Source organism: Hydra viridissima, unplaced genomic scaffold (assembly GCF_058129835.1).
Source record: "Hydra viridissima isolate aposymbiotic clone 2 unplaced genomic scaffold, HvirCarnegie_v1 scaffold_3, whole genome shotgun sequence".
Lineage (NCBI taxonomy): Eukaryota > Metazoa > Cnidaria > Hydrozoa > Anthoathecata > Hydridae > Hydra > Hydra viridissima.
Window position 1 is genome coordinate 5620936 of NW_028324302.1, and position 19416 is coordinate 5640351.

Genomic DNA, 19416 nt, shown 5'->3' on the forward strand with positions numbered 1-19416 from the left:
TTGAACTGCCATAGGAATCCAAATAGGGTGCATATATGTCTCAGTGAGATGAATCGACACTTAAGGCCAGACCGAATTGAGTCAATAATTGTAATAATAATTTTCACTTTGTATTGCTGTTCTGCCTCTGATTATGCTGATAAATGCCTGCTGAGAAAAAAAGTTAGACAAAATGCCCTCATTCTGAGCTACTAATTTTGCTTCCTGTAGAACTATATCCCAATGTTCACGAATAAGTCGAATGTGTTTCATCAGGCAATTATTATTATCACTTGCTGCATCAATTGTAGCATTCCGCACTTCAATAACAAAGTTGGTTTTACAAATTATTTTAAGAAGTTTCAGCCATGACGTTGACAACAGAACACATTCAAACATTGACATACTATTTTGTATTGATTGAAACTGAGTTCGAGCATCTGCCGTGAAATTGAGAGATTCCGTCTCCTTTAAGGCGTTCTTCATTACATATAAATCCTGAGTAACTAGTTTGACACTGTCAATATGAGCTGATCATCTAGTTCTAGATATGCTTTGCAAAGAAACAGGTATATTTTTCTTTAAAATCTCCCACTCTTGCTACTGTAGAAATTGTATATTTCATAGATGGTTCCAAAGTAGGTGATTGCCTCTTTGCATGATCCAGCACAATTACAACCCGTAAGGTTTAGAGTATGGTTTTCACATGGAGAAAAAAGATAGTTAAACATTACTTGTAGCACTACATGTGTGCACAAAATCATAGGGCTAACCAATATAGTTCTGAAACTCTAAATTTGTTTGTTGTCATAGAATGACAGCCGTTTTGGTGGGAACAATCAGGAGTGGCATCAAAAATAATTGAAAAGTACTTAGCAATATGAGTTTTGTTAATAATTGCTGTCTAAACAAAGGAACTACAGATATAAATAAATTTTTTTTTGTATTCGCGTTGAAAGATAATCAACTTGCAGGCGTTTGTAACTTTTTTGTGATGTGAGAACTTTTTCAACAACTTTTTTCATGTTCAAACAAAGAAGGGTCATATTTGATGAGCGCAATTATTCCCGAAAAGCTCCCATTTTCTGAATTACCTATGAGATTACCAAAGAATACTAACCCACGCTCAGAAAAAAATAGTGCAACATCAAGTATTATCCGTAAAATCTTTATCCAGCAATTGCTTTCAGTAGAAAACTCTGTTAAAAGGTGATCAACAGACTTTTCTTTTTACTCCAGCGTAACCAGTCTCTTGGGGGTGGCATTGATCTTGTCAATAGTTCAAATGTCAAGTTCCACGAAAAAGTTCAAATTTTTGTTTGATACGCAGCTGTTATATTCCTTGGATTTGTTCGCATTCTCAGTGCCAAATCTTTTAACATTTATGGCAAAAGGTGTCATCGCATCGCACCAAAACCGTGTCACCTGTTGTCATCGCATTACGCCAAAACCGTATTGACTGCTACGAAGCCCATCACATAAACTTCGTCAAAAAAGTTGACAATCCGCCTGCCAGATTGTCACCAAATCGAATTTTAAAACCTCTTTAGCTTGTAAATGGGTAAAAAATCTCGTCCACCCACTCCCACCAAAGAAAACACCTTTAGATGAAATTAGGATTTAACATTGAATATTGCTAACGTTTCTTACAGCGATTTCGTAGCTACCATTTTGTTACAAAATGGTAGCTACGAAGATGGCTGTAAGAAACAATTAATAGATATACAATTTATGGGCGCAAAAAAGAGAGTTTTGACAAATATAGGACTCTTCATCGAAATTTGATTTATGTACAATTTTTAACAACTGGAAATATATTTCAAAAATAATTTAATACCAAAAATAAGAATTCATAAAAAACTGTAAAAAAATCAATAAAAATAATTTTCTGCACAAGTAACAAAATTTGTTGACAAAGTTTTTTTAAAAAATTGGGTATTAAGTAGAAAAATTAAAATGCGAAGCTTTTATTAACAAAAATCTCGTAAAAATTAAATAAAACTTGAATTTGATAAAAAGGGATTTAATAAAATTTTAAGTCATTTTAATTTTCGGTATTTTAAATCTGATTTTTAGGTCATTCAGTTTTTTTTGACGGTGCGAATTACACGCAAGTTATTACTTGGTGTCTTTGATACGGGGAGGAGTTGTTTTAAGGCAAATTTCACCTCCAGATGCAAGAGATAACGTCGTAGTTTGGTAAAACCCTATTAAGCTTTCAACGGATTTAAAAGGCTAAAAAGAATTTTAAAAATCCATATAAATCACCACAAATACATAGTAGACACTTGCAATGGGCAAATCTCCTGATTATCATCAGGCTGAATTAAAAAATCTCTTGAACTTATCATTAATTTGTAAAACCTCTTTACTCAACAAGAATCTTACTAAAAGAGAGCGCTTCCACGCTTGAAATGGGACTAACGTCAAAAGTCATCCAAATGGGACGAACACAAATTGAGATCCTAGTTCCTATTACAAGTTAATCTGATTCCCACCATTATCACAAAACTGTGATAAATTCAAAATTTGCCCATCTATAAAACTCATTACCTTTTCCGAAGTACCAAGGTAGTAGTGATTGTCTTTTAAAGTGATCCTTAAATAAGAGACAAATTACAAATTCTCAATTCGTTCGAATCATTCACGTAAAACTTTAATTGCGCTTTTGTTGTTAATGTGCGAAAAACAATTTTTCTTTTTCAAAAAAAGGGATCCACCGAACTTTGGCAAATGTTCCGCCAAAAAGTGCAGTTTTAAATATACTTTCTACTTTGGCAAGTTTCTCAAATATTAACGTTTTAATAACTGCTTTCTGTTCTCCAAAAATTTTAAAATAAACAATTAAAAACATATTTGGAAATTGCTGAAGTTCAGTGGGTGAACCGTTCATGTTGGGCAAAAATCTACGACCGAATGTCCGGTCTTCGCGAATAAAACAGGTTTGGCGTCTTTCTACTCAAAACTACTTTATCATTAGCTAGCTTTTCTCTTAGATTGGTCTACTAATTAGTAGCATCAAGTTAATGCTATCAACATTAAGTGTCGCTAAGTAAATAGTTATAACGCGCTATATGTTTTGTAAAGTTATACCTAAGGTGAGTGACATTCCGATTGTGAAAGATAGAAAGTGAATAACCGTCCCATTTATCTGTATCGCGGACGAGAAAGGAACTCTCCTAAAATTAAAAAAAAAATTAAACTTAATAACAACAGTTCTTTAAAATATCTGGTTGTGAACATGAAAATGCTTTAGATTCTTTCCTTTTAAAAAATGTTTGTGTTTTAGAATTTGGTTTCAATTTAGGTTCAAAAACTTGAAATGCTGCAGAAACATAAATAAGTCCACTTCACAGCTTTTTTTTAAAATTTCACTATCTCTCCACCTATGCACCTACTACTTGTAAAATGACTGTGGCAATGATAAATTTCAATACAACAAAAACAGTAGATCATAATTATTCAAATTTTTATTTTAAAATGAATAAAAAATACCATTCTAAATGTTCATTTAGGCTTATATTTCAAAAATGTAACTCAGTCAATGCAAAAATCGAAGTAAAAGAATTGAAGTAAAAAATGGCTTTCAAGTAAGGCAAAGTAAATCTGAATTTTAGTTTCAAGACCAAACTTGGTCTTCAAACCATACTTCAGATTTACTTTGGTTTAACAATATTTTAAACTTACAAAAATTTTCATAAACAATGTTCACTTGCATGGTAGCCGCGCCTCAGTAAAGCGATCCAGAAAATAAAGTAAATTCACAAAAGACAATATTTTTGGAATTTTTAAAATGCACTTTTCTAAAATGCACTATGAAAAATTTTAATGTTTTAATAACTCACAAAGCTTTTCTTCACAAATATTTGTGGTTTCTTAAAATGAAAATCTTGGATCAACAAATTCCGCTCTTAAGGATTCTCCGTTTGGAGAATAAAATGTAACAGATAAATATATGTAAAAAAAAAAAAAAAGCACAAAACAGAATTTGATTGTTAGAAGTACATTGTGAACAATTCCGTAGATGTTTATTTTGTCTCAGGACAGAAAAATAAATATTTTACATTTTATTTTACAAAAAACATATTTCCTGCGTTATTAAAGTAAAATCATTTTACTAAACCTTATTCCAGGACTTTAAACGATTTACAGATTCTTCGCGGTTGATATCACCATGGTACCACATTTTTTCACTGATTTGACTTAGTTGATCACCAATTACCTTATTTAAAAGTTTCAAAATGTTCATTAAATTAAAAAAATAGCAACCAACCAAATATAATTTAACCAAAAGATAGGGCCCAGCTCCCCAATGAATGTATTTTTTACCTCACTAGCTTAAAGGAAAGTAAGAATATTGCAAAAACCCAGATTTTAATTAATCACCAATTTATAGTAAAAATAGCAGAACAACATCAATAACTTAAAAATATTTAGTTATTAGAAGTAGTAAACTTCTGTATGGCAAAAGCAGCAGTGATTCCTGTATGGGAAATAATATACATAAAGTGTAGAAGTCTATTAAAAAGTAAATAAACTTAACAGATTTGACATGGACATAAAATATAGCTTTATCATTGTATTGCAAGCTAGAAACTGTATCTTAGCATTGCATAACAAAGAGTCTTACAGTTAGACAACTGTAAGTATACACTTAAGACAGTTACACCTGGTCACACAAAAATAATGATACAGAACTGATTTTTAAAGTACAGTTGTCAACTCTATCATGAATCAGGAATCTTGGATCAGTTTAAATACATTAAAATGATCAAAGTTATATTTCCATATGCTGAAGAGGAAGGCAACCTGACCGACCTGGGGAGCAAAAAGCATCTTATTTCAGAGAAATAGTACTGAGTTAATAATGCTTTAAAACCTACTAGAAGTTGATTAGGCAAAATCCAGATGCACAGCAGTAATTAATAAGAAAAGACAAAGGTAACCAAAGCAAAGGTAGGCAAAAGACAACTAGTTATAAGTGTAATGATTTAAAATTCACTAATATTTGAAAAAGTTAAAACTTTCCTTTGTTTCTAGTAAAAGAACAATACACACTTTCTTAAAATTTATCAATGAAAATTTAAATTGAAAATAATTGCATTTGAAAAAAGAAACAAATGTCTAAACGTTCAAAATATGTGTTCTAAATGTTTTTGTTTTTTTTAACTTAATAAGTAAAAAACTTAAATGGAAGTTAAAAATGAAATTTTTTCTTCAAAGAAAGATATTATACATAACAGGATAATTATACATAAGATATTATACATAACAGGAAAGATATTATACATAACAGGATAACTTTTATATAACTTTTTCCTAAACTTACTATAAAAAAAAAACAAAAAACTTAACATTAGAAAGAAGTATTTACAGGCTTTGGAGTAGGCTGTATTGTTCTTTTAGGTAAAACAGGCTTCTCTGCAACAGCTGGCTCAACAGTCACAGGTTCAGAAATTTTTGGTTTGGGTTTTGGTGGCATATTTTGTCGAGAGGGTAGATCTAGTGGTTTTGATACAATGTTGATACTAAAGTAAAAAAAAATCATAAAGATTAGTTAATAATTTTATAAAAATGAAAGGTTGAATAGTAAACCAAAATTTATCATAACATTTTTATTATATTTTTTTATATTTTTCATTATGTAAGTATACAGAAACTTATTTTGAGTTCTGTAATAAAAGCTCATAGCTGTAGGTTTAATTCTAAACTTTTGAATATTCAATGGTTGTTTTAGAGAAGAGATTTAAGAAGGGGAAATTTTATAAGATAAAACGTACCCCCCAAAAAAACAAAAAAAAAATACAGGTATAAACTTGAATAGTCAAAAACAAATACCTGTTATTTTTTTCGATTAAATCTAAAAAAAAAAAAAACAATTGTTTTTAAAACAACATTAAATTAATGTAGAAATGATAATAAAAAATTTTTAAGAGCAGAATGAAAACTTTATAAAAGCACCCACCAGCAGCAGTAGGATTTTTTAAACATTGAATGTGTCTTCGTAAAACAGGAGGAGCAGAAGGTGGTTCACTAATCACAGGAGATGCTTGGTGATCAATTTAAATAAAAAAATATGAATAACTAATTACTCAATTGAGTTTAAAAACAGATTACTATTTATAATAACTAAAAAGATATATGTATAATAGCAATACAATGTACATACAATACGCACAAACACAATGTACATACAATACACAGAAACATAGAATATGCACAAATTTAGCAACAAGAATACACAGACAAACTTACTGATGCCAACATCTGGTGGCTCATAGACACCTGGCTGGGGTAATACAACTTTTTGAACAGATATATTTTGAGGAAATAATGGCACATTATCAGTTGGAACATAGGTATAGTTTCCAGTATCATTTTCAGGTGTTGGTATGCACCTCCTTGGTTGTGACCAGGTGTTATTTTTTTGCTCTGAAACAAGTGTTGACATGGGCTTAGATCCTTTCACATCTGGTTTACATTGAGTTAATGGGTTAGTTAAAATATTTTGTGAATCAGCTGGTTTACGTAGAGTTGACGGTTTAGTTTTTATATTTTGTTGAACTGATGGGTTAGTTTTTACATTTTGTTGAGTTGATAGATTAGTTAAAATATTTTGTTGATCACAAATCTCATATTGCTCATCCAAAGGAAGTGATTTTTCATTTTGCTGTTGCTGAGTTGATTCCATTTTGGTGGGTTTTTCATTATCATTTGGAAGAATAGGCAACCGGCGATCTTGAACTTGTAATTTTTTAATATTATGCAAGGGGTTACTTGGAGAAATAACTGCAGGACCAGGTTGTGGAGCTAATTTCTGTTGAGGAGGTTTTCTACCAATGGGTGGAAAAACAGGCAAGGGACGGTCTTGAAACTGTTGTTGAACTGTTGTTGCTTGATTGTTATCCAAGGAGCTACTGGGAGGAATATTTGTTAGAATATTACTTGGAGGAATATCTCTTTTATTTTCATTGGATTCCTTCATTACTCTAACTTGGGTTTGAGGTTTAATTTTTGTCATTAATTGTTTCATAAATGCATCTCCAGATAAAGGACTATCATTTGGGTCTTCATATAAATCATTTGACTCAGTCATTGAACCATTTTCTATCTTTTTAAGTAGGCTTTCACTGATTTTACTATTATTCTGAGTTAGCTGCATGCTTGGTTTTTTTGGTATGATTTCAGGGGTTAAATTTTTCTGCTTTGAATTTGACTTCACTCTGATATTTGATTCTTCAACAACAGCATTTAGATTTCTTTTATTTATACCTTTTGGATAAACATCTCTTAGTTTACGGTTACCTGTTAATAATAATAATAATAATGATAACAATAAAATAATAATAATAACAATAATAATAATAATAATAATAATAATAATAATAATAATAACAATAATAATAATAATAACAATAATAATAATAATAATAATAATAATAATAATAATAATAATAATAATAATAATAATAATAATAATAATAATAATAATAATAATGATAATAACAATAATAATAATAATAATAATAATAATAATAATAATAATAATAATAATAATAATAATAATAATGATAATAGCAATAATAATAATAATAATAATAATAATAATAATAATAATAATAATAATAATAATAATAATAATAATAATAATAATAATAACAACAACAATAATAATAATAACAATAATAATAAATAATAATAATAATAACAGTAATAAAAAAAAGAAAAAGAAATTAACATATTATAAGTGGAAAAAGTAAACTGGCCAGATATCTCTGTGTCAGGTGCATCGTATAACTCATCATTCACCTAAATATAAAAGAAAAACAAAATTCAGAGCAAAATTATTTTTCTAAATAGATAATGAATATAGAATTACTTTGAGAGGAAAATCAAGATACTGTTTATAAATTTTAACAACAGTGAGTAGAAAATAGTTATTGGCTATAAATAACATGGAGTCATTAATGATTAACTGTATTTATATTCTAAAATTATAATTTATATCTAAATGTGCAAAATTCACTTCTTCAGCCGAGCTGGTAATGAATTCATTCTTTTTGTCATATATTATGAAAAGAATTGCATCAGTATCTTATTAAGGTTATATTAAGGTATTAAATTAAGGCAGGCCCGCCATGAGCCTTTGCGGCACCCAGGGTCAAAATTTCCCAAGCGCCCTACTGAAAGTGAAAGCTGATCTAATGATCCATAATTCAATACATATAATAACAATTTGATAACAAATCAAAGAGGATAAAAGAATATAGAATTTTTTAATTTTAATTTATGAACATTTGAACAGTTTATTTCTAGATAATTGCAATGGTCTTTTGACTTGGTTATACACTCATACATAAAATGATAAAGTCGACACTAGAACATGGTAGAAACAGACCAAAGACAATCATTAAACACTATTGGATGTTAAGAGCAAAAATTTGTCTAGAATGCAACAGCTATTGTTGTTTCAACTTCAGAGGAAATTGATCTTTCGAGCTTTACTCATGGCGAATTTGGAAATCACTTCACCGTAGCACAACTTTTTGGCAAGATCATGCTCAATGGAAATAACCAGAAGATTCGTGAGTCGTTCTTGGCTCATTGTAGACCTTAAAGCTGTCTTAACTAGAGCAAGCTTACTAAAAGATCTCTCGCCTTCCGCAACAGAAACAGGGATGGTGTTGAAGATGCGCAGCAAAATGCAGACTGATTCGAAGAGCGGCTGAAGACCTTTCTGGTATATTCCATTCAATAACGTCATGGAAGTGAGAGATTCTTTTGGACCAAAAAGATTGGATTGCTTCAGAGCATCGAGGTGGCGGACCTCTTCAATAAGTTTCTCTTCCTCAACATCGGTCGCATAGATTTGTGCCAAGACCTTGCATTTCTCCTCCAATTGGATAGGTGCTTCAACACTTTCTTCTGATTCTTCTTCATTTGACATAACAAGAGATTTCAATGACCACAAGAACGAAAACATATTCGTCGTCTTCTCAGCAGCTTGGAATCTATCGCTGACCTGCTGAATAAGAGTATCAAGAGCGGTATTGAATACGCTCACCTCAAACTCTTTTGCTTCGTCTTCATGGAAATGAGCGGTGTTCCTCACCTCTTCGTGAAAGGTCTTCCTTTTTTTCGTCCTCTTCTTCACAAATTCTGATTGAAAACCAAAAGAAGCAAGACCAGATGCTATCAAACGTGCTTCATTAAGGATGCTGGTCCAAGATGATCTCAGTCGATTTAGATCTTCAATAAGAGTCTTAATGAGTTTCATCTTGTCGTCCAAGGAGATATTTTCTGATTGGAGTGCAAGGCTCACGTAGTTGATTGATTGAAGAGTTTTATACCAAAAGGTTGTCATTACGATGAACTCGAATGAATGAACCCACTTCTCCAGAGATTTTACTTCATTCAATTGATCAGCTGTTAGATCAAAATCGCGGAGCTTTTTCAAAGATTCGAGGTTTTCCCTGGATCGCTTGGCTAACGGCTTCACGGCCTCGATTCGCGCACTCCATCTGGTTTGCGATGTTTGATGAAGGGACAAACCAGTGGTTTCAATCAAGACTTTCCACCAACTAGGGCTTCCACTGAAAAGATTGTAAAGTGACTGGACTCGGCCAAAGTAGTTCTTGACTTCAACCGAAGATTCAGCAGAATGAACACCAGCAAGGTTGAGACTATGAGCGCTGCATGGCATATAGAGAGCTTGAGGATTTTTTTGCAGTATAATCGCCTGTACTCCTTTGTATATACTGGACATGTTCGCTCCATTGTCATATCCTTGACCTCTGCAGTTTTTGAGATTGATTCCATTTTGTTCTAAGACGTCCATAATAAGCTTGGCAATGTCAGCACCTATCTTTTTTTCAAGATTCTCGACCCTCAGAAAGCGCTCCTTCACGGTCTATGTTTTGTCAGTACCAAAGTATACAAAGCAGAGAACAAAGGTGATTTGCTCGGTGTGAGAGACATCCGGAGTCCCGTCCACAAGAATGGAATAATAGATGGCCATTTGAGCTTCGCTGATGATGGCACCGTGAACGATTCCTCCGCACTCTTTGATGAATTCATTTTGAGTGCTCCAGCCCAAGTAATGGGCATTCATTTTGTTACCTTCTTGTTGGCGGCGGGAAACTTCTTCTAAGTGTAGTTGGAGAGTCTTGTTGTGCTTGGCCAAGAGCTCTAGGGTAGCTAGAAAGTTGCCATTGTCATCTTCTCCAATCATTTTTGATGAACCTAAAAATTATAATAATAAGACAGATTTATTTAAAACAATAAAGAAGCATTTGTTTTATTTTATGATGATTCTATGATGATTTTATATTATGATTTATGAATATTATAACATATTTATTTAAAAGAATAAAGTAGGATTTGTTTTATTTAATGATTTCCAAAATATCTAGTTAATCTTATAAATATAAGCTAAATAGATTTAAAGATAGTCGGTATCACAATAGAATAATTGTAAATAGATTTACCTCTGAAACTAAGGTTTCGTGACGCTAAAAAAAGAGTAACATCTAAGATGCATCGTAGAATTTCAAGCCACCTGGCTGCTTCATTTCTTATCGAGTTTTCAAGAGCTGCATCTATTCCGCTTTGATTTTCTAAGCTTTCTAGCACCGTTTTCCATTCTATGTAAAAGTTTCGATGCTGGGCGTTATTTGGTGACTTTTGACTTTCTCAGGTAGCTTGTGCCAGTTGCAGCTTATTCCATCATTCCATCTTAGAAGGTGCGACTGGTGTCCGATCCCAAAAGATTGTTTGCTTCCAAACAGAGAACATGGAAAGCAAATAAATGATTTCTTAGATACACTCCAGACCAGCCAATCTCGGCATGTCTTCTCCCCGTTGAGAGAAGTTTCGTAGAAAATTGATTCAGGAACCTTCTTCTTATTAGAATCTTTCGGGAAAGCTGAAGGATTTCGAGGAAGCCCCTGTAGAAGCACAGAATCTCTTTCCACTTTGGAAAGATGTGCTGCCCACAAAGCAGGATCATTGGAAGGAATGGTAGCGATGGGTTCTTCTGTTGGCAACACCTGAGAATAAATTTTAAAAAATCTTATTTTATTAGCTTAAAAGTTTATTAACATCATTTCTTTTAAAGAGGTAGAACTTACCAAAATATTCTCTTCATTCACAGCTACCATTCCAATTTTTGATAGGGGCTCTCCCGAGCTTTCAGAAATGTCAGTGACATCGTTTTCAGTTCCAACCTATAAAAATAAGTTAAAAATTTATATAACATTGAATTAATCAAATGGGAAAATATCCTTTCACAGGGAAAACTATTTACTACTTGAATCGATTGACTTGGCAGGAAAGAGTTTGAAGCAGTAGGACTTTCATCTTCTCCTTTTTTTGTAACTGTAATACCACAGTCTTGAAGAGTGCGTTTGTTCTTTTCCTCATTCGCAGTTCTTTGAGCAGCATTCTTTCTTACTTGACAACCAGAATCTTTCTTTTTAAAACCAGACATGTTTTAATTCTTTTTGAAACAGCATCCGCTCATAAGCAAAGAACTGTTTGAATTTCTTCTTGATTGGGTCTATCAGACTATCACATCGATATCACGTGTTTCAAAATTGTTTCAAATTTAAGAGATTTTAAAAATTAGAGAAATAAATTTAATAAAATTGTTTTAATATTTTATATCAATATCAAACTACTTGGATTTAATCTAATCTCTTTTATTAATAAAGTAAAAAATCTCCGTTTTTAATTGAATGAAAATCTCCGTGCACTAAAGTTATTTTAAACATTTACTTCAGCGGGTTGTTAAATTAATCATTAGTATTCACTTTATTTGCGAGTTTCCGCTATATAAAAAGAATCGCTTTATTTAAAACTAATGTTTTGAAACTTTCAAAACATTAGTTTTAAATACAATAAAAAAAGTAATTAATGCTTTAAAACTAAGAAATTAGCATTACTTTCAAATTGAAAGTAATGCTAATTTCTTAGTTTTAAAGCATTAATTACTTTTTTTATTTAAAAAGTCCAATTATGAATCACTTCATTACAAAGTTGAAAATTTAAACTAAAAAAAATTGACCGGCCAAATAAAGCAATTGACCGTCTATTATATGTTTTAGCTGGTCAAATTGACCGGCTGCTTTTGCTTTGTTATTTTCCACGCTGCTTCCCAGTACTTCATCTTTTTTTTAAATAAACATGAAGAAAAAATTATTTATATTCGGCTTCGTGCGCCCCTGTCGACCTGGCGCCCCGGACAAAACAACCCAGTAGACCCCCCCCTCACGGCGGCCCTGAATTAAGGTATTATTTCATTAAAGTATTATGGAATTACTAAATAAAGGTAATATAAATTAAAGTATAATTAAATTTGATATTTTATTAAATTAAGGTTAATTTTACCAGTAATTTAAATGTAACTATGAAAAATACTTTGGCATTTCCCTTTATAAAACTATATAAAGATTACATATATATATATGTGTGTGTGTGTGTATATACATACATACATACATACATACATACATACATACATACATACATACATACATACATACATACATACATACATACATACATACATACATACATACATACATATATATATATATATATATATATATATATATATATATATATATAACCTTAACAATGAAGAGATTTCACATAGTAATGTATGATGGTAATAAAAATTGCAAAACCAAAAAATATTTTTTTAAACAAAAAAAAAAAAAAAAAAAGTACAAGAGAATCTCAACAGACCGGTAAATCATCTTTGCATGGTTGAGCTAAAAACAAAAATTATCAACACATAATATTATAGTAAATTGAGTATTACATAGGCCTTACATATATTGATATATATTAGTGTAAAATGATTTTATTATTATAATATGAATAAAACCCATGAGGACAATAAAGTCACAAATCAGCCATTAAATGACAGAATGAAATGTATTAATATTTTTCTTTAAGTAAGGAGTTTTTATGGTACTTTTTAGCATACCTAAATACTAAAAACTACCAATAGTGGTCAAGGTTTGGCACTTTAACACAAAAAAAAATCTATGGGATTAAGAAAATCATAACATCTTCAAATAACTTATAAGTAACTCATAAACCTTTTGGTTTGAGCAAACAGGGTTCCAAACTTCAAGCTAATTTTAAAAAGTGCTTTTGTTTATTACAATAATTAGAACAAAAAATAAACATTATTTCTTATCGAAAATTTTTTATTTTTTTCTAAATATTAACATTTGATCCTGCCAAAACTGGCTTTGGAACAATTTATAATGAACCAGAAATGAAAATGTGTAAATGTCTTAAAACATTCAGTTAAAACAGCATTCGTTTTAAAATTATTTTCTTTACTTTTTTTTTTTTAATGCTTCATTTTATTTTTAACTAAAAAAAGAAAAGAAATTTGAATCTCCTGTTATAAATTTAATTTAACAAGTGCTTCTGTCATGTTTATGGATTTTATACCTGCTTAAGTAAAATTTCAAAGGAGAAAAAGTATTACAGAGCCACACCCCCCTCTGGAAACGAACTTAGATTTGAAAGAATGAACAAGACACATGATATATTCTTAGAACTGTCTTAAACATGAGAATCAATGTGTGAAAAATCATAAAACTTCTTATCACTAAAAAAAAATACTGTGAGAAAATTTAGTGACATGTCTTTATAATTTGGTCATATTTTCAAATTTTTAAGTTATGACAAAATTATAAATTCATACTCTATTTTGTATTAAAGTATAACTGAGTGATTATTCTTAAGTTTAGAGTAATTCTATGTAAAAGGATGATGGTCATTCCACCCACTCCCTCAATTTTTCTTTCAGTTTTAATCAGTGATACCTATTTATGAAATATGAAGCTTTAGATGGCTTGACCAAAGCTGCATACCATTTTTAATTAAGTTGTCTCATTTTGCTTAATCATTCAGAAAGATCTAGGGTTTTATTGTAAACAAGCAGAAGAGGGCAGTACATTGCAGGTTCCTGGATAAAGCTTATAATAACTTTTAAGTGAACCCTAAACATCTTCTTTATGGTATATTTCCAAATAAAGTTGTTGCAGCTTATAATTCAAAATCCATCATTAACATTTGAAGTGATAATGCTTGTTGAATGTAACATTTTGTAAACATTTTTCTGACAAATAATTTAAATACTTGTGTTTATGTTTTACAAATAGAATCCTGGTAGCTTTAACATCATTCCAACCTCTCCTTTTTCAAATTGCAAAGGTCTTTCTAATATTAAACATTTTACCAACTATAACTCTAAATGAAGTTTTCTGATTTTGAACAATTATTATAGGTAATTCCTGATCTCAAGATGGTTCTAACAATAAAAAATTAAGTGTTTTGGTCATTTTTTCAAACCTAAATTTGTTTCTAACAGTGTGAAGTTTCTTTCCAGAGAGGTGTGAAGCATATGAGAAGTTTAAACCCTCATATGATCTGTGGTTGTTGCAAATCAACATTGGAAGGTTGATTGAGTCAACATATAATGTGCCCCATTTGTAGTCCCCAGAATATGGAGAAAGGCAACAAACAACCTGAATGATTATTACTTTTTTAACCTAACATTGTAAACTCTTAAAATTTAAATTTTCTATAAAAAATTTGTATTTTGTACATTTTTTTGGTGAGAAGATTAAACTTTAGCACTAAATAAAGACAGGTTAGTACTTACCTTCGTAATGTATTCGAGGGACATCATAGTTACTGACCATTGTACCAGGCTCAGGCTAAATTAAGTAAAATGAATTATTACAAAAAAGAATGTGTAAAATATTTTTAGTAATATTTTTACTTTACCAGATTGTATCTTGATTAATTAGCTTGTAATATGCATTTCAATTGCATGAAAGACGAGTGACATAGATGGCCTTTAATTGGTTTGGCTATTACACACTTTATTGTTTTTAACAACTGCAAAACTCATATGCCTAATAGCAAGTAGTATCTACTCAGAAGTTATAATTAAAGCACTGAGAACTAAGAATAATCAACATACTTGCTAGTACAATTTAACAACTATAGGTACTATAATTATGCACAAATCATGCACAGCATTGGATAGTGGTTAAATAGACAACATTAGACATTTTCACTAGACATATTGAAAAAAAAAAATTAATAAATTAGTAACTTACTGGCAATGGCTTATCAATTAAATAAGAATGGGATTTTTTTTCTAGAAAAAAAATATATAAAAATGAAATACCAATAAATACAATAATTAGGAGTAAAATTGTAAAATGAAAAATGCCCTATTCACTTATAATAATGCAACCGCTAAGAGTTCATTTTAGTAAATTGTTTAATAGTCATCTTTCAAAACAAAATTTCTTTCATAATAAACAATATGAACTCTTTTTTTCAAATGTATTACCAATACTTTGTAGTTTTAATCTAATGACATGCTTTAAATTTTCTGTTTTAAAGTAATAGATAAGGAATCTTTGAATTTAACAAAGCCAATATCACTTTTGACTATGAATCATATCCTATCACCCAATTGTAAAAATGGTTGGTGCATTTGTGATCTGAAACACAGGAATAGTCATAGCATTTCCAATTGTAAAAGCTGCACTGCTATTTATCCTACTAAATCTCACATATATTTAAAACTCCTTGAATACAAAAAGGATATTGATGGAAATAGCAGAAATTATATAACTGCAACCTCTAACAATTCAAAGTACATTCCTTGCTTTCACAGAAATTGTTAGATACAAGATGTTGTTAAAAAAAAGATAAGTTGCTATTCCTGATTACAGATCTACATTTGCTATAAACCTATCTGTGCTGAACTCTCAATCTTTGGAAACCAAAATACTATACCAACCAAAGTAGAGGACTGGAAACATTAAGATAAGTAGTTGAATTTAAAATGCAGACAGCAACAATTGAGACTTAAAATTGTATAATTGCTGACCCAAGGAACCAAAAAAAAAAAAAAAAGCTAAATTGTGTTTAAGTGAAATTAGTTTACAAAATATAAACCAAGAGCTCTTGGATATGATTATGTGCAGTAGAAATTACAAAAATTTTATGTTTTACAAATAAAAAGCATTTGAAAAACTCTTGGGTTTTTAGAAAAGTATCTGAACAAATATTTTTGTGGTGATTTTAATATTGATATTACTTTAGGAAATGTGTTACAACAAATCAAAGTGAACAAAAAATTGATTTAAACAAAAACTCATTTCAATGTTAGATGAAAACTCAAATAATACATTCAAAATATCTTTTTGTTTTTCCGAACACTTCATAAAGTCATGATTTTTCATTTGGGTTGTGATTTAGAATAAGCTCTACTAAGCATTAAACAAATTTATCACTTACAAAGTGGATTGCTTTACCAATAAATATACTGAACAGTAAGAAAATAGAGAATATTTATCACTTACAAAGTGGATTGCTTTACCAATAAATATACTGAACAGTAAGAAAATAGAGAATATCTATCACTTACAAAGTGGATTGCTTTACAAATAAATATACTGAACAGTAAGAAAATAGAGAATATTTAAAATACTTGTGTCATCAATAAAACAATTTTTCTGTTGACCGTGTAATTTTTTTTTTTTTTCATCTAGTGAAAAGAATGTTGAAAATGAGCTTACAACAACCTAATGTAGATCATATTTTAAAAAAACAACCTAATGTAGATCATATCTTAAAAAAACAACCTAATGTAGGTCATATCTTAAAAAAACAACCTAATGTAGATCGTATTTTAAAAAAATTGCACAAATTAAGTCCATGAACCTTAACTATGCTAAAAATCATTAAGGTCTTGTTTTAGAAAAAATCTTTACTAGTGCATATTAACAATCAAAGTAAATTTTACTAGGTATTTTATAAATGAATTTTAATTTTACTGTTATTGTTTTTCACTACTTATATTAATTTTAACTAACTAATTTTTATTTTCATGTTATATTTTAGCTAAATATTAATAAAACAATAATTAACCAGTAAAAAAACTTTTCAAATTTTATCAGTAAGTGTAAACCTACAGGAATCTTTTTGAAAAAAAAAAAGATATAATGTGATGCAAGTAGCAACAATCATTTGATCTGGTATTGGATTTACTAGTGATTGAGGAGATAGAGAATAGAAAAATATTTCAAAAAATGCTTCCTTAAAAAAAGGCTTTTTAATTCCTCTCTAAGTGACAAGTTAAATCATATTAGTTTCGTCAAAAATATGAAACTGATACAAAAACATGAATTTTAGGAAAATCTTACCAGGAAATTCGTCTTCTTCTTCAGTATCAGAAAACTGGAAAAGAATTAATTTATTTTGTATTGAACTTGTAAATACATTTCTCTCTGGATTTTTCAACACTGATAGATTAGCTTATCATTTTATAAAAACAAACCTCAATCTTATTACCACCAACTCTGCGAATAAAAAAAAGTCTGAAAGGTTTGTACTTTTCTGTACTTTATGTAAAAAAATATATTAGAGGCTTCAGTTAGGGGTTTCAACACCTTTTTTAGCAGGTTAGTGATAAGAGAGATACTTACAAATAGAATGTGAAAAGGTTTGGACCAGAATGTCTAAAAACACTGTTTTGCATATTTCATTAACTAAAAAGTTAGTTTAACAAAGTGAACTTACATCACCATCCCAAATATTTTCGTCAGAATCACATTCATCTTCACTTTCTATTAATAAAGAAATAATTAGTTTCTTGCTTATGATTAATATATCATTTAACCCTTAACTACTCGCATGGGGTCTAACGGACCTTAGTAGTTAAGGGTTACAACACTTTAAAATCATCATAAACCAACACTTTAAAATCATCAAAAAACCCAATTCAAGCCCAAACACTTTAAAATCAATATCACTTTAAAATTAATTAACACTTTAAAATTAATATCAATTAAGAGGGCTTTTTTAATGATTTACAAGTTCTTAGGGTATGAAGATACAGGGAAAGGTTAATCGAGATTTAAATTATATTAATTTAACAGAAGTGAAGCTCTATAATAAGACAAAGAAGTTTCCAATCAAAAAAACACAGTAATAAATATAATTTTAAGAATTGTTTTAGACTTTGTTGTTAAGTATTATAATCTCCATGTACCTTAAACAACTTAAATTTCAAAAGTAACTAAATCAATTTTTTTCCATAACTTGATTTTTAATATTGAAAAAAAGTAAAATCACAGAATTTAATTCATGAGTGTGAATTATACCTATATCATTAAAAAAAAACTACTCCTTCCAAACTTAATAAAGTTATCACTATTTAATTCTTAAATCTGTAATTCTGGTCCAGAGCTTTTCACATTTATTTACATCCTTCTTAAGTCCTAAGCTTTAAAAAAAGGATGATTATGAAATATAAAACACAAGGAAACAATATGCTAAATCTCTGGTTGTATAATCTTTAGCACCCAACAGTTTTAAATTGAATGTAACATTTCAAAGTTTGGTAATTGCTATAATCATTAAACAAAGTGAAAGTTAAAGGAAACCAAAACAAAAGTGGGATTTTCTTTAGTTGTCTTTCTCTTAACTTAACTACAATTAGATGATGAAAATGTTTTTTCTGTTAATTTTTCACTTCAGATATTTAGTCTATTAAAATTTCTATTTTCTTAAAAACTGTATAATGCTTAATCAAACTCAAGGAACTCCATGCAAAGTAATGCATGTATCTTAATTGTTAAAACAGTGATAATGAATAAAATTTAAACAGGATTTAGACATACCACATTGCATGTTATTTGCCATTGAAAACTCTAGGTCACTTGAATTCTCATATATCATACTATCGAAGCAATAAATATCCGGTAACAAGTTTAAATATGTTTATATTTTGGACAGACAGACACAACTATATCAGGCAGACAGACACAGAGAATTTATGCAGATGTATATTTATCTCTCAGTTTAGTGATAAAAAGATAAGTAGATTACTCTGTATTTGAATTATTCATCGCTAAGTTACCCAGATTGTTTAAAATGACAAAACACTCAAAATATTAGAAGACCGTATTGGTTTTAGGTCCTTTTTAGTTAAAGAACACAAAAATGCCTATTTATTATTCTTAAAAAAATGAAAAATGAAAAAAGGTTCAATGTTTTCCACGTAATTTTTCTTGTAAGAACGCCCTGAATAATAGTCTGCTATACTGTCTATTCGCTAAAAATTTAAATCTGGTTTTGTAAAAGTATTTAGCGAGATCGCACAGTAAGATATACAAATCTTATAGCGGATTTCCTCGGAGCGAACTTTTCGCGCGACCCGATTTTTTTCGCAGCTCGTTTTCGTCGAATCAGAATTTTAATTTCCACCATCAAGTTGGCGCGCTTTCTTTGCTATAAAACATGTAATTAATAAGAAAAAAGTTGTTATTGATTAGAAAAAAAGAATTATTTTAAAGATATTGCAAATGAAACGAGAAAAGTTAA

The 19416-nt window shown here is 29.7% G+C and overlaps 1 protein-coding gene and 2 pseudogenes across 4 annotated transcripts; all 3 read right to left on the reverse strand.

Annotated features, from left to right (window-relative positions):
- Window positions 1–1729: 1729 nt before the first annotated feature.
- LOC149890733 (uncharacterized) lies at window positions 1730–19197 on the reverse strand. 3 transcript variants are annotated; one of them, XM_090082156.1, is made up of 15 exons: window positions 18714–19176; window positions 17611–17657; window positions 17235–17268; window positions 15132–15172; window positions 14669–14723; window positions 12727–12752; window positions 7746–7788; window positions 6235–7284; window positions 5945–6028; window positions 5818–5839; window positions 5354–5507; window positions 4103–4201; window positions 3073–3158; window positions 2533–2578; window positions 1730–2214 (listed from the first exon to the last, which is right to left on the reverse strand). In XM_090082156.1, the coding sequence occupies exons 1-15, from the start codon at window positions 18769–18771 to the stop codon at window positions 2098–2100; spliced, it is 1962 nt and encodes a 653-aa protein (XP_089938282.1). In that variant the 5' UTR covers window positions 18772–19176; the 3' UTR covers window positions 1730–2097. The 3 variants fall into 3 exon arrangements, with proteins under 3 accessions (XP_089938282.1, XP_089938281.1, XP_089938283.1); XM_090082155.1 differs by having other exon boundaries at window positions 1776–2214; window positions 5945–6037; XM_090082157.1 differs by lacking the exon at window positions 17611–17657 and having other exon boundaries at window positions 1776–2214; window positions 5945–6037; window positions 18714–19197.
- Window positions 8335–9941, reverse strand: LOC145187558 (zinc finger MYM-type protein 1-like; annotated as a pseudogene).
- Window positions 9963–11595, reverse strand: LOC145181456 (zinc finger MYM-type protein 5-like; annotated as a pseudogene). Its single transcript, XR_016450803.1, has 4 exons — window positions 11288–11595; window positions 11109–11204; window positions 10467–11027; window positions 9963–10221 (listed from the first exon to the last, which is right to left on the reverse strand). The product of XR_016450803.1 is annotated as a zinc finger MYM-type protein 5-like (transcript).
- Window positions 19198–19416: the final 219 nt, after the last annotated feature.